Source organism: Quercus lobata, chromosome 10, assembly GCF_001633185.2.
Source record: "Quercus lobata isolate SW786 chromosome 10, ValleyOak3.0 Primary Assembly, whole genome shotgun sequence".
Taxonomy (NCBI): Eukaryota; Viridiplantae; Streptophyta; class Magnoliopsida; order Fagales; family Fagaceae; genus Quercus; species Quercus lobata.
In genome coordinates, this window is record NC_044913.1 from 51,637,706 (window position 1) to 51,654,513 (window position 16,808).

A 16,808-nucleotide genomic window follows, 5' to 3' on the forward strand; every position below is an offset into this window, starting at 1 on the left:
AACTATTCTTGGACTAGCTACTTCAGTATCATTTGTATTTCTTATTTGTAGGACTAGCCACTCCTATTTGTAGACACACTTGCACCAATTCAGATTAGGTGCAATATCGAATAGACAAATTTTTCCACTTTTCTAACATGCATTGGCTTGCCATCTCATGGAGTGCACAGTCCTAGTGGTGAGCAAAGTCACTTGCAATAAAGGCAAAAGGAAAACACAATGGGTAAATTTCATGTTACTTGACACTTTTATTAATCTTGAGGGAATTTGATTTGTTTTAAAATTTGGGTTTGAAATGATAATATAATTGATCTTATGGATTTTCATCCAATTTTTGAAAGTTCAGGGGTCAAGGTGTGATTTTGGGAGATAGGGTCAAACTGTAATTTTGGGGAAGTTTTAGTATCAAAACGTGATTTTTGGAAAGTTTTGGGATCAAACTATAAATGCTGATCCGGGCCTTGTGTCTTGTGTGTACATGAAGTGAGCCTAAGTTTGATGTATGATTGGGTCTGTTTTCGTATTAGCTTACGGTTTTAAAGTGCATTGGATTTAGGCGTTTAGGCTTGATTCGGCTTTGCGGTTTAAGGCGTTCCCCTGGGCCTTATGGATTACTGGGTTTGGGATTTAAATGGGTTATATGATTTTCTTTTTTTTTTAATAATTTGGTAAAAGCGTATCATAGTTATTGCAAACTTTCAAGGGAGAGTGTGATTACGCTACAGTTTGACCTAGTTCAAATCTATGATGGATATTTCCAATGAAGAATCCAAGAAGTTTATTAAGGGGGTAAATTCATTTATTTTGGTGAAATAACTCATTTATAGGTGGTTTAATAACTATCTATATAAAAAAAAATTATTTATGATTAATTTTTTTAAATCATATGAGAAATAATTGGTTTGTAATGTGACAATATTACTCAAGTTGAGTTTCTTTGGTAACAAAAATCCAATAAAATGCAAAAGAAAATTCCATCACATGCAAATAAAGAGCACAAAAAAAATATTTCGTTTAAATTAGTGGATTTGATTAAACATTTTTCAATTGACTCAAGTAATAAGTTTATTACTTAAAATATTATAACAATTAATTATTATTATATTTCTTTTAAAATATTTTAAACTGAACTTATAACATACCCTTGTATCATGCGGGACATCAACTAATATTTATCAATATTGCATACATTGTTCATAACCTGAATCTTATGAATAAAAACAGCTCATTGTTTACTTAGCAAACATGAGACTTGACAAAAAACAGAGTTGTTAATAGTATGAACCCGAAGACAACAACTATAAATCCGATCCCTCCAAGAATTTCTGCAATATGTGGCTTCCTATGGATTAAGAATATAGCAATCATGCAACAAAGGAAACCCACCAAGTCAACAACCAAGATAGAATCTAGGAAGATCTTATTCAGGAAATGATGGGGATGTTGGCCACTGCAACGGAAGCCAATACAAGCTGCAGTTGTTTGGACTGTGACCATGATGAACATCTTTGCTAGTTTGGATATGTTCGACCTCCAATTCCTATCTTCACCTCCACTTTCCACATCACCTCGGTCTTCTCCTCCATCTCCCCCTCCTCGTCCAGCTCCACCTTCGCCTCCACCTCCATCTCTCCCTTCGCCTCCGCCTACTGCACCTTCTCCACTTTCACCTTCTCTATCACCTTCACCTATGTCTAACCTTACACTATTGCCTTCAATATTACTGCCAACTACGACAACACTTAAGTGCTGCTCATCAGGGCGCTCTTCGGGAGACTGCAATGCTTCATTGTCGTTGAAGCTCACTCGATTTGAATTCATGGATGACCATGGATCATGAGTTGGTACGAGATTTAGAAAAACCAGAACGCTTGGCAACCTCACAATGTAGTCCAATAGCAACCATTTATCATGCACCTGTAACAAAATGTTACTTAAAACTTGTTATTTTCCTTATAAGAGAATTCTATCACTAGGTTATTGGGTTGCTTAGGCAGGCTAAAACTTATGATACAATTATTTAGCTGTTTATACTATAAGTTTTTCAATTAAATTCAACCAGTTGATTGCATTACCTTCACTTTTTCTTTTTCTTTTTTCTTTTTTTTTTTTTTTGGTTGTTGGGGGGGGGGGGGGGTTGAAAATCAACCTTAGAACTTTTATTTAAGTTGGGCTAAATTGTCAATGTATATTACATTTTTTAATTTAATTTTCCTTTGAAAAAATATCAAATTTTTTGTTGTATTGGTTAATATGATCATGTTTTGAATTCAATTGGAGAACTAAAGATAGGATACATTAGTTAATGAATTGCACATAAGTTTTGTCCCTTTAATTCTTCTAGGATCATCACTTTGCATACTCGTTTCATTATTCTAACTAGATATTACAAGTCTAAAAGTGTATCTACTCTGATGTTATTTAAATTATTAAATCTAAAAAATAAAATTGTAATTATCATTTGCTTCAAATAAAATGGATCTGGCCCAAAAAGTACACTTAGAGCCCTAGCATCAAGTTAGCTAAACTATAGTTTAGTAAAAACAATTAATTAAACTTGTTCAGATTACCCATGCATGAGGATCCATATTTTGTTTTACAGTCTTATTGAGATATTGTTCATCGCCAAATCGAATTAAAAGTTTATTTTACTAAATGTGTTTGTGCAGACACGTGCATATTGTAACACCATCAATATCAACCACCACCACACCTAGCCACCACCAATCGAACCAAATCCATTTGAAACCCACATCATGGCATGGCACAACCAAAGGCCTAGCCACCAAAGACAAGAAAACCCAGCCAACCACTATCTAGTTGAACCAAACAATTAGCCACCACAACATGGCACCACCAAACACGACAAAAACACCAAACACAACCACACCAATCAACTACATCCAACATCAATCCCAACAGACCTATCATAAACCCCTATAAAAAACCTAGATCTAATTCACATGGGTTGAAGAAGACCCATTTGTTGGGCAGAGATCAAGATTGAGGTAAGCAACGGCACCAAGATTGAGGTAAGCAACAACACTTAGAGGCAAACGCTAAGTAATGATTTCGATGATGGTGGCGAGGAATATCATGGGTGGATTTTGTTGGGTTGTGGGTGTGCTAGGTGGTTGTGAAATTTGGAATTAAAAATGTAAATGAAAGAAAATAGTAATTAATAATTGAAATAGTGATATAATATTAAGACTGATGTATGTGTATGTTAAAAAAAAAAATAGATAACTAAACTAGAAAAGAAGAATTTTTTGGATTTATTAGATAAAAATCTGATGAGGCTGATTAGTCCCAAATCTTGATACAATTTGAGGTATGTGTGGTGATTACGCTACAAAAGCGTATCATAGTTATTGGAAACTTTCAAGGGAGGGTGTGAAATATGAATATGGCACAGAATTTAGGAAAAAAGTTTTCCTTCTAGAATTTATTCGTGGATTTGGTTCGATTGGTGGTGCTTTTGGGGGCGCAAATGCTTAAGCAGTGTTTGGTTCAACTATTAGAATGCAGTTACAAATTCACAACTTCCTAGGCGTAAGGTATATTGTATAAAAAATAAATAAATAAAAATTGTTTGGATGGGTATTTTGAAATGGATAAATATTTTTTTACTTTAGATTATATCTACTATTTCACACATGTATCTATAATTATTGCAAGAATGTTCACATTTTAACATATAAAAAATAAATACAAAAATCTGAGATGCGTGAGAATCAAAACTATTTTAAGATTCCTCAAAGTCATTTTGTCGGGAATGCATTTTTCAAATTCTATTTTCTAGAGCAGAAGTCAAAAAGTCATTAAAATTGTTACTTCTCATTTTGCTTCTCATTTAACTAAAACAAGTCAAACCCACTGATATTGCATTAAAAACAGCACCTAACTTTGTTTTTTAGATAACAAAACAGCACCTAACTACTTTTTCTTTTTCTTCCTCTTTCAGTTTTATATTCCGGATTATATGTAATTTTTCGTTACTATACTCATCCTAATAAAAACTGGTAAAATGTTCTGAGATTATATACATTCTGCACTTTTTCAAACCAAACACGACTTCATTCAGCACAATTACTTTTTAGTAAAAGTTAATGTGGAATATCAAATGCAAGAAAATACATTCTACACTAATACTTCAACTAAATGCATTCTCCTGGAATGCATTCCAATGGAACACATCCTCTCAATATAGTCATTCTAAACACCACCTTTAATGACGAGTGAAACCGTGTGGGTTTCTCGTGCACACACGGTTTATCAATCTTCACGCACTCAGTCACTGCTCGTACTACACAAAACATGCAAGTAGACTCTTTTTTTCCCAACTAATAGATAGAACAGTACATGCAACAATCATTTGCATATGTAATGAAAAAAAGCGTTGCAAGCAGCCCTATATAAAGACGTCAAAAAGTAAAAATAGTCACTTGATAGGTTTCAAATGTCTGACATGACATTTTGTTATTTGCTATTTGAGAATTGGTTCAGCTTGGGTCTGGTATCTTGTGCACCAGACCTGGTAGGATGTTGTCATGTGAAAGCATCTCATATAATTCAATGCACAGAAAACATTGGATCTAAGCCTCTCTTTTTGAGAACTAAGCTAAAAAGTTTGAAATTTTAGGATTGAGGTGTTGTCTTACTTTTTAACTCTTCCTAGAGCGTTTTGAGTATTGTCTATTTACGAAAATTTATTTACATAGTATTTTATAATGGATATAGTTTTTAGTAACCTTTATATTAAATTTGTGGCAAAAGGCTAAATGATTGATTATTTAAAAAAAAAAAATTAGAGTATTTGTAAAAAATTGAGACAAAAAGCAAAAAACCTTTCCCAAATGCACTCTTAAAGGATTGATTATATATATATATATATATAATGCGTTTGGGATTAAAAAAAAATAAAAAATTTACTAGCATCATTTGCAATTTTTTAGTTATAATAATATATTGGATATATATTGAGATGATATATAAGAATTCTAATTTTTGTGGTTTACACAATTTCTTTCTGGATTAGCAATCACCATATGAATAATTTAGAATTGATGCAATAACTATTTTTAAATATTAATTTCTTTTTGAATTTTAGTAGTTTTACTATCTTTAAAGAGGTAAATTTTGTTGCTTCATGGAGATAAAATCTTGAATTTACGCCTCTGTTCATTTCTTACAAACTTCCTTAGACCACACACATATGCCAAAAGAAGCATGCATTTTACATAAACCCTACGCCCAAGGGTTTGTATTATTCTCTCATTACCTCTCTCTTAAGAAAGTTTTTGTTGGACTCTTTGAGGACACCACCACCACCACATGGGAACCTCGCACCACACCCTTTCAATTCCAACTACGAAAGAGAATTTGATAACCTTGTCATCACCTTGTCACAAACTATCATAAGCTCTGATACCACTTAATGGGGAGAGAATATCTTGAAAAAATTTTAATAAACTAATTAATTAATACAACACATAGAGACACCACTTAAACTTCACTCTCTCTCTCATGAAGTGCTCTCTTCATAAGCACCTCCACAGGCTCCACTCTCTCTCTTTACACCCCTCTCATTGTCTCTTTCTATTTCCCTCTCTCTAATCTTGAAGAGCTCTCTTCACCATCACTTCCACTTCCTCACCCTATTTTCTCTCATTATCTCTCCCCATTTTGATGAGCCCACTATTGTAATAGTATATATATATGCATGGTACGTGATATAAACTTTATGTATATTATTGCACATGCAAATAATATGATGCAAATTGGGGGGGGGGGGGTGTGGGAGAAAGGAATAAGTGAAAGTGAGAGATAAATTACATTAAAAATGCAGTCATGAAGATGAAGACAAAGCAAATTAAGATGCCTCCATGGCCTTGCGTACCTCACTTGACACGACAGAGTCTCTAGCCGATTTGGAGGTTGAAAGGCCTTTTGGGCACGATCCTACATACAAAGTATAGAGACCATTCCCACAAGAAGTGTCAATATTAGCAAACAGAATCTAATCGTAGAGAGAATTGAGGATGAGGTAGAATAATAATAAGAAGAAGAAGGCATATATATTGATCTCGTGTGAAGAAGTAGTAGGCTTTTGGCGAAGAGGAAATTTTCCTTCAGTAAAAAGTGGGAGTTCTAAATGATAAGAAGAAAAGGATGAAAATTACAAGAGGTGTATCAATGACATTTATATCTGCATAGAGCACCTATAAGTCAAAGATTGGAGAGAGGTCTCTTATCAAAACAAATATATATATCTGCATAGAGCACAGTACGTACATCCAAAAAACAAAAAATGTAGATTTTGCTTCTTTTTTTTTTCTTTTTCTTTTTTTTTAAATTAATATGTTCTCTCAAGCTCAACTATTAAAAACTCACTACCATCAGTACCCGGTCTTGCATATGCTATATTTTAGAATTAAAAAAAAAAAAAAAAGGCCTATTACCTAGTCTTGCAATTCTTAAAAATAAAAAAATAAAAAATTGCAATTGTGTTACAGTACCATCCTAAATTTAGGATAATATTGTAGCTCACTTGCAAAATAAAAATAATGTTTTTTATTCATTCACCTCAAAAGCATCTTTCTCTATCTCTCTCTCCTTGACTCACCACAAAAGTAAAATACTATTTTTTATTATTTTGGGTTATATATTTTATTGTGTAGATATATTATTTTAATGTGTTGTATAGGAATATAAAAGTTGAGATGTTAGGTGTGTTGTAAACTGATATGATATAATAGATAAAATAACTTTTAAGGTGGTAAAATAAGATATTTTGTAGAAATCTAATGCTAATGCTTTAAACGTAGGACAGATTGGTCTTAATTAGTTATATTGACTTATTTAGGTTGACATCTTCTCTTATATTTTATCACTTCACAAAACTTCTTTGATATATAGAGCAGTCAAAGAAATGATTCTTTTAAGTACATCTGATAATAAAATTTCCACGTCTCGATACTGATATTACACCAATAAAGCTAGGATATATGCACTGATGCAGACACGCCATAGGAAACAAGGACGGGCCCAGCCGCCCAAGTTAGCTTCTCCTAACTCTTATTAAGCCTTCAAAGTTCAAACTATGTGCTTTGAGAAAAATTATTCTAACCCTAAAGGATAAGGATGAAGATTTTCTTTAAGAGTAAAACTTATTACACGCTAGCATGCTATGTAGGACTCTTTTTAAAACCTAAGTATTTCAGTGTTATTTCACACTTGTGTGCATCTATATAAGTGTGTAATAAACACTGTCATTTCTTAAAATTACTATTGGTCTGAGAAAATTTTAAAATAATTGATTGAAAGTAAGTTAAATATTTTTTTCATAAGTGAAATTTGCTATTTTTTTTTAAGGGTATTTTTTAGATTTTTAAATTTCAAACTAACAATCCAAAATATAAATAATTTTTTTTCCAATTTAATGATTTAATTCATCATTATAAAAAATAATTTAAAAATCCTACATATTGTGTGGCTTGTGCTGCACTTATTAAAAGAGAGTTTTAGTCCATGCGTGTGTTATATATCCTACATGTTGGGTTCCATCTTTAAGGATGAGTTTAGGCTCACATCTAAAGAGGTGTTGGAATATCGATTAAATGATTAAATTCATTATTTTAAAATAAAAATAAAAATCTCATATGTCATACCCCACTAATTAAAGGCAAGTTTTAGTCCATGTGAGTGTTATCCTATGTGTTGGGTCTCATTTATTAAGGACAAATTTAGGCCTACACGTAAGGAAAGTGTTAGAATATTAATTAAATAATTAAATTCACAATTTTTAATAGCTTAATCTTTTGAAAAATTTTAGTATTCGATCAAGGACAAATAAAATATTAACAGATGACATGACATGTTTTAAAGGATGAAATTCAATTTTGAACTAAATTTTAATGATGAAAAACATAATTCAATCTTAAAAATAGTTATACAAAATTATATTCTATTTCAAAATAATTTTTATAAAATTTTCATGCACACATGCTACCAAGAGTTGAGGTCAATTGATTGGTTAAGTTTATATTCTATTGACTTCAATTAATTCATACCCAACATGGACGGAGCCATGGTTGGACTTGGGGGCAATGGCCCCCCAAATGTTTTTTTAAAATATATTATTATATATATAGTTACTAATTTTAGCAATTTTGTTTTATAAAATTACATTTTTGCCTCCTTAACAATATTATTGATTCTTTTAAGAGTATTGCTATAGTCACAAATTTTTCTACAAATTCTTTTAAGGTAACAAATTATTATTGATTCGCATTTGGACCCACCATTTATATTATTTTTTTACTTACTAATAACCACTCACCACATCAGCAATTTGTAAAAATAAAAAAATAATTGTAGCTCTAGCATTTTCCTCATTTTAAAAACCAGATCTAAAACAAAATATACATGCCCAAAAAAATTAGTCCAACAACAAAATTACCAATAGTAAAACTTAAAAAAATTAAGCTTAGTCAACCAATTTTACTCAAAACAAACAATCTGACCCTTTAAAAAATTTTAAACAACCAACTGCTAAGAGGTTAAGTAGCAATAAAGTCAAATGCTGAAATCACTGCACACAACTAATAACAAAGGTGCCCCCTTAACTCTAAGTTCTAGCACTGTCCCTGATATGCAAGCTACCGTGTGCCTTTGGTGACTTGTTAGTTTTTATGTTAATCTCCTTATTGCCCAAAAAACATAAACAATAATAAATAATTTGTGAATAGAAAGACTATTATCCATATAGAATAGGAAGTCTACATAAAACAGAATGATGAAATCAAGAAATTCAATTTGAACTAAATTTCAATGATTTATAAACATTAAAAAAAAAAAAGTTAATTATACTTTACCCACACATGGTTTGTGCCGTTTTAATATTATTTATCTTTGGTTTAAAATTTGTCATTTTATCCGATTAAAGTTATTTCCATTAGACCTCTGTAATATGCACCTCATTTCTTTCACCTTAAAAACACAAAAAAAACATAATATAAAAGAATATTAACTATATTGCATGACATACCCACCATATAATGGTAAAAAGAATATTATTCTTGAAAGTTTTTTTGTTTGGGGGCTATGTCCCACTTTCCCACTCCTTTCTCTCCACTCTTGGTGAAATCCCTACAGTAACAGAATTTATGTTGTTTTCTAGAGAAAGCAGAGATAAAATACAATAAACCTTCACTTTATTTTCAATGACGAAAAGCAAGCAATATCAAGTGTCAATCAGTTACATTTTAAAATGAAATTCTGGAAAAATATTGTATACAAAAGATTATTTGAAATTAAAATTAACAAAGGCAGTGAAAAATGGGAGATGGGAATAATGCTATCTTTCTAGTTTAAAGTCAATATAAATCACCGCGCATCCTTGGTGCAGTGGTCACTTCACAAGTATAAATGTTTGTGGGATGTGGGAGATAAGGGTCGTGGTTCAAGTCTCCAGGAGGAAGCTTTACACACATATACACTTAGAGACAGTTTGGATCCACGTCTTGCGTCTACATTTTCAGCGAACCCGTGTTTTTTTTTTTTATAAGATCAGCGCCTGTGTCACTGTTCATTGTCCATGAACAATGATTTTAGGCATATGAACAATAAAAAACAGAGTGAATTGTAATTTTTCACACATAAAAAAATTATTTTGTTACAGTACTCAGTTTTCAGTTTTCAGTTTCAGCAAAAATAAGTTGTATCCAAACGGCCCCTTAAATTAGGTTAGAGTAGAAATTCTATCTTGTAAAAAAAAAAAAAAAATCAATATAATTTTAATCCTTAAAATTTATATTTGAGGGATTGATGAATTAACTTTTTAAACATATCGGTTGTCACACATAAACTTATCTATTAAATCAAGATCTCCGTTTTAGCATGATTGAATGAACTTTTGAGATCTATTACAGTTTTTTGTTGTTAAATCATAATGTTTTTATCCCTAGAGTACAGATATTGTATTCATTAAAATAAAAATAAAAAGAAAATAAAATAAAATAAAAACACAGATATTGTGTATACATACATATGTTAGAGAGGTAGATAATCAAAGAACCATTAACCTTTTTCTTTCTATTTTCTTGAGAAAGATAAAAAAATTAAATAAAATTAAAAAAAAAAAACCATTAAATTAATAACGTTATTATTTGTTTTGGCACTTCTTTTGTTTCATACAAACAATTAGATCACTTTAGACGTAAGACATGCCAAATCCACTGTGCTGATTTCCAGTTAAATTCATCGTTTTTACTAGGAGGTAGTATTAATTAGTTGCTTGCGACCATCATGAAAATTGTTGATAGCAGATATATACAGAACTTGCAGTTTCAAACATATACAAATATGAAATGAAAAACAAAACTCATACCATATTTACTTATGGGATAAAGGAATTGTGCAGTGTGAAAATCACAGGGAGACAGACAAAAGGGATATGACCAAAAAGTCCAATTTCTTCACCTATCAGCCAAGGCCTTTTCAAGTTCGAACTTCAAAAAATAAGCCTTCCCTTCACCTTGAAACTTCATTACAGACTCTGTTTCTCTCTGGATTTTTCTTAACACCTTCCGACATGCTCCTCCCCATGCCAAAGATTATTACCTAACAAGTATTTTTTTAATGAAATATCTTTTAAAAATTTCATCTATTTTCAGTTGTTTCATAAAGAAAAGTCCACTCAATTTGGTTGTGCCAATATCATGCTTCAAATGCATCTTTTTTTTTCTCTCTTTTTGGATAACATCAAATGCATCTTCCCGAACTTTTTTTTTTGGGGATGCCATTCTTACTGCATCGACATGTTATCTTATTAATAGGATGTCTTTCTATATTTTATAGGAAAAAGTTAACCAATATCCTTAGAGCATTGGTTTAGACAATATTTATAAAAAAAATTTATGAAAAAAGAAAAAAAAAATTATTTACTTTTTTGACAGTTTTTTACATTTTTCATGACAGTGATATCAAAACATGGCCCATATTATGGATTAAGATCTTTTAGAGTTCTTATAATACTCTATCATGTAAAGTTCTTTTAATCATAACCTTTCATTTACAATAAAATGTCCAAATTTTGCCATATCATTAATCTACTAACAACTCTAGAGGATCTCAATCCCCCATATCATGGGTTACTGTTACGAATGCCCATAGAGCATTTATTAACGAAGTATAATAAGAAAATTTTGACACAATTTTTATGAGAAATATAAAAAACTGTCAACAAAATTAATTGTTTTATCATTTTTTTACAAAATATTTTTAAACATAATTCTTAAACCAATTTCTTTCAAACATTCATTAACATTTTCTATTATTAGGAGGTCGGTAATTCCTCATTTTGTTTTCTCATTTGATATTTGGTTTTTTATGTTTTGTCTTGGTCCCAACCTAGGACATAGGTTGACTCCTAGGGCTGTCACGTGTGTGACTGTCTTCCATGTTCGTTATTCCAAAAATTCGGAGAGGATGTAACTTTTAGAATCCTTGTCTAAGTTACGACTTATGGGTCTGGACGTTACCTGCTTTGACGGTACTCCTTAATTTCTTCTTTCTTTTAGAATATAATTGGATATTGACGTTCTCGACTCTAACTCTACTTTGTTGCCTTTTTTACCGTTAGTAGATTTGCTGAGTCATAGCCACTCCTATGCTACTTTGCTTGAGGTTCCTAGCTAGCTAAATGCTTGTTCTTCTCCTGATCTTTCTATTGTTCTCTGAATATAGTTATGACTGTGCAAATAAACCGTTAATTTAAACATGCCAATCGTTACTGACTGTCATTGCCGATTTTGGAGAATTTCCCCACATCGATCGGTAGTTCCAATTTATATTTTCTACAATTTTTTCTTTCAGTCTCGGTGTTTAAGTTTTTAATGCCAAAATGTTTTGATCTATACATTATTTAGGTTAAAATGCACAATACACTTTTTAAGTTTGACTAAAATTTATTTAGTTCTTTAATTTTACATTCGTTCAATTGAGTCTTTTTAAGTTTCAAAGTTATTTAATTCAAACATTTTGTCCAATTTGTTAAAAAAAAAAAAAAATTGCCGTAAAGTATGAAATTAACTAATGTAAAAAGATTTTTTTGAAACACATTCTTAAATTTTTAAAAAAAATCTTTAAAATCATTTTATTAATTTTATAGATTTTTTTTTACGTATGAAAATAAAATATTTGTTAAGGAAAATTATTTAACAAATTTGTATAGAAAGTTTGAATGGTATAAATTTAAAACTTAGAAGACGCATTTGAACAAAAGTAAAATTAAAGGATTGAAATGTAAATTCACAATTGTCTAGAAGTAAAATGCATTAAAAAAAATAGAGGTGTTTAATTGGTCATTTTGAGATATGTAAAAGTCATTTTGTTGAGAATGCATTTTTCAAAGAGCATTGTTTATTTTACATAATTTTACACATGTGAAAAAGAAATTGAAATCGTGACTTGAAATCAAGATTTCCAACTTGTAATCACAATTTTAGTAGTTTTTTTACATGTGTGAAACTATGTAAAATAACATGTGTGCAACAAATTTAACCATTTTCAAAATTCTATTTCCTATAGCAAAAATCGAACATCCAAAAAAATGTGACTTCTCAGGTTAACTAAAGCAAGTGGGATCCATTGACAGTGACCACCCAACTACTCTTTTCTCTTTCTTTTTCTAATTCCTCCTTCTGTTTTATTTTTGGGATTTTATGTTTCTACAATCATCCTAATAAAAAATGGTTAAATGTATCGAAAATGCATTCTATACTTTTTCAAACCAAACACAATTTTATTCAATATAATTACCTTTTGGTAAAAATTTCAGAATAATATAAAATGTAATTTTTTTATAGAAAAAAATGCATTATGATGGAATGCAAATTTTCTCTCAATAATCTTTCAAAATATAGTTATCAAAACATTAACAAACTCATGAATTTTTTTTTCATTTTTATGTAATGTGTATTATAAAATACACGACATTATATAAAATTTACGATAAAATTATAAATAACGTATAAAATAGTATATTTACTATAAAATTGGAACATATGCAACTAATGACTACTTTAATTATTACTTATGCTATTATGTTTGACAAAACTAACGAAATAAATCAATGTGGGACACTATTTCTTTTTGGACACTTTGAGGACACCATTACCACCACCATGAGCTTTGATACCACTTGATGGGGGAGAGAATACCTTAAAAAAATAAATTTCAATTTTTGGGACACTATTTCTTTTTGGACTCTTTGAGGACACCACCACTACCATGGGCTCTAATACCACTTAATGGGCAGAGAACACTTTAGAAAAACTCTGATCGAATAATTAATATAACATATAAAGACATCACTAGTTTTGTTGAAAAGACTTAGATTTATGAGTTTGAATTCAATTATGTTATATTGACCACTTCTTTTTGTCATTCTTATTTAATGTGAGACTTCACTTACATGTATATACCCAACTTCTCTCTCTCTCTCTCTCTCTCTCTCTCTCTCTCTCTCATAACCACCTTCACTCCCTCTCTCTACACCCCTCTCATTGTCTCTTTTTCTCTCTCCCTAATCTTGAACAACTCTCTTCACCGCCACTTCCACTTCCTCTCTATGTTTTCTCTTATTATCTCTCTCCCTTTTGAAGAGCCCACTATTGTAATAATATATATATATATATATATATATATATGGTATGTAATATAAACTTTATATATAAGGGTTCAGTTAATGTATCCATTATAGGAAATTTTTAATGAAATTTGAAAAAGTTGTCATAAAGGTTAATCACTTTTTCAATTTTCCAAAATTTTCTAAAATAGTTTACTAACATATACCCTAAGGGCATATGTTAGTAAAATCCTATATATAATACTACACGTGCAAATAATATGATGCAAATGGACAAAAAAAGAAAAAGAAAAAAAAGAAGAAGAGAAAGTGAGAAGAATTAACAAACCAATCATGAAGATGAAGACAGAGCAAAAATGCTTACATGGCCTTGCATATCTCACTCGACACAACAGAGTCTCCAGCTGATTTAGAGGTTGAAAGGCCTCTTGGACACAATGCTACATACAAACTAAAGGACAACTGAGCAGAGACCATTCCTATAAGAAGTATCAATATTTAGCAGGCAGAATCTAATCGTAGAGAGAATTGATAATAATAATAAGAAGAAGAAGAATTACAGTGGCACATCTAGGAATTTTTTTAGGGTAGTCACTAAGAAACTTAAATTATACAAAATCTAATAAATAGATAACTTGAATATATCAACGTCACCCAAAAAAAAAAAAAAAAAAAAAGCAAATACATGAAGTATTACATATTTCTTTCTATAAAAAAAAAAAACAAAAAAAACAAAAAGAAAAAGGAAAAAAAAGGATTGATAGATAAAATGAGAATTGAGAATGTCTAGATGAGAGTAACAAAGTGAGAGAGAGTTGAAATGATAATAGTAAAGAGAGAGAGAGAGAGAGAGAGAAAGAGAGAGAGAGAGAGAGAAGATATATTTGATACAAGTGCAAGCTGGGTCCCTAAGAAGAGCAAATTATTGCGACTGCAAAGTCAAAGAGAGCATACCTGCTGGTACTGTCAAGGAGAACTCATGACCACAGTATTTCTCTTGGTACCTTTTTAAGGGAAAAAAAAATTATGGATTATTTCTATATAATGGATTGAACGAGTTACAAATTTGAATGACTAGGGATTTTTATTTTTTTATTTTTAATAGGTTTTTTGTTGAATAATTTATTCAGTTGTTGTTTGGTCTAGTATTATTTTTGTTTGGATTATTTTTGTTGTGATTTGGGCTAATTTTTATTGTTGTTATTTAAGCATTTTTTTTTAAGGGGTTAAGGATTATGTTTGAGGTGCCAAAATTACTTTTAGATTAATACTACATTTACAAGATTTTCATAACAAATCTTATGTGATAATTTGTTATTAATGAGTTAAAAAATAATGTCAATATATATTAGGCCCAAATTAAAATTAGTAATAACATATCACATAGGATTTTTTGTGAAATCATTGTAAAAATATTGTTAATGTAATATTGCTCATATTTTTTTTCTCAAGTTAGAGTATTTAACATTTTTATTAGGATGGTCGAAATATATTAGTTTATATATAATTTTTTTTTTTTTTGCAAGTATATATATACATATTTTTTACAAGTCAGGTGGTCAGACACATGGAGCCCGCCCTTTATATTGATCTCATGTGGGAAAGGTTGATTCTAAATGATAAGATGGAAAGGTTGAAAATTACTAGAGGAGTATTAAAGACATTTATATCTGCATAGAGTACAGTACATTTATATCTGCTTTTTTATGGATATGTTCTCAAGTTCAACTACTACGAAATCACTAACGTATGAACCATTTGACAGCTTGGTCATCGATGGAGTCTATTGTGTGTTTATCTTGTGGTTCTTCTCTTTTAGGGTCCATTTGGTTGGAGGAGTGGAATGAAAAAATGAGATGATAGAAAATAAAGATCAAGAAAATAGAAAAGTGAGAGGATAGAAGAGATTTTAGGATATGTTTTGTAACTATTTTTTCCTCTTATTTTCTGTTTTCAAAACCAATTTTCTATTTTTGAGACTAAAAAACTTGTTTGGTAACTCAAAATAGACAAAAAACAAAAACTATTCTCAAAACTCAATTTGTGAAGGAAATTGAAAACATGCAAAAAGCTGTTTTCAATTTCTAATTTTCAAAAACCAATGAAAATACGCATTTAATTTAATGAATTTGTCTTATTTAATGAGTTAGCATTAGAATTCAAATCATAATAACAATATATTTTAGTATTTTCTATTTTTTTCTTCAAAAAACTATTTTTTTAATTTCAACTAACCAAACATGTTTTTTATTTCAAAAATATAAGAAAATTGTTTTTTCTTTATATTCCCCGAAACAAGTTTTTGAAAATAAAAAAACAAAAATTGTTACCAAGCATAACCTTAGTTTTTTCCCATTTGAGTTTAGTTGGAAGGATAAAAAAGTAGAGAGATAGAAAACTTATTTGTTTGATTGAAAAGAAAAGTGAATATGTCCTTATTAAATAAAACAAAAGGTAACACATTTTTTGTAGAGATATGAAAAACTTATTTGTTTGGTTGAGAAGAAAAGTGAAAGGATAAAAATTGAAGTTAGTAAAAATTTACAGTTATGTCCTTATTAAATAAAACAAAAAGTCACACAATTTTTTATTAAAAAAAATGGCATAATTGTATTTCATACATTAAAAAAATAATAGACAAGAAGTTCAAGAACCCAAAATTATTTTATATATTATAATAATAATAATAATAATAATAATAACTCAACTAACTGTTTGAGAAAGAAAAAAAAAACATTTTCCACATGCTAAAAGAAAAGAAAAAATTATGTCAAAAAAAAAAGTAAAAAACTTAAGAAAGGATAAGCACAAAAAATATAATAATAATAATAATAAAGTTTTGTACGAAACCAAATGACAAAAGAAATAGAAGAAAAGGACAATAAGGTTCAAACTTTTTGAACGTTGATCTGGGCAATTTTGTCCAAAATGTTGCTAGACATTTTCCTCCTTATTTTCACCCCAAATTGGAATAATTCAATTTTGGTCGGTTAAGAGGGAAAACTTTCGGTCCTCACTACTTGTCCTCCTTCTTTCCCCTCTCAACCAAATACACCAATTACTCTTTTTTTTTTTTTTTTTTCTCCTATATTTTCTATCTACCATGTTTTCAACCCAACCAAGCACATCTTTATTGTAGGAGGAAACTTTTTTGATA

At 30.0% G+C, this 16,808-nt stretch overlaps 1 protein-coding gene across 1 annotated transcript; it reads left to right on the forward strand.

The window, feature by feature from the left end:
• The first annotated feature begins 1,194 nt into the window (after positions 1–1,194).
• On the forward strand, positions 1,195–1,901 carry LOC115963106 (proline-rich receptor-like protein kinase PERK2). The gene has a single exon (XM_031081998.1). The coding sequence runs from the start codon at positions 1,496–1,498 to the stop codon at positions 1,838–1,840; it is 345 nt and encodes a 114-aa protein (XP_030937858.1). The 5' UTR covers positions 1,195–1,495; the 3' UTR covers positions 1,841–1,901.
• The last annotated feature ends 14,907 nt before the right edge of the window (positions 1,902–16,808 follow it).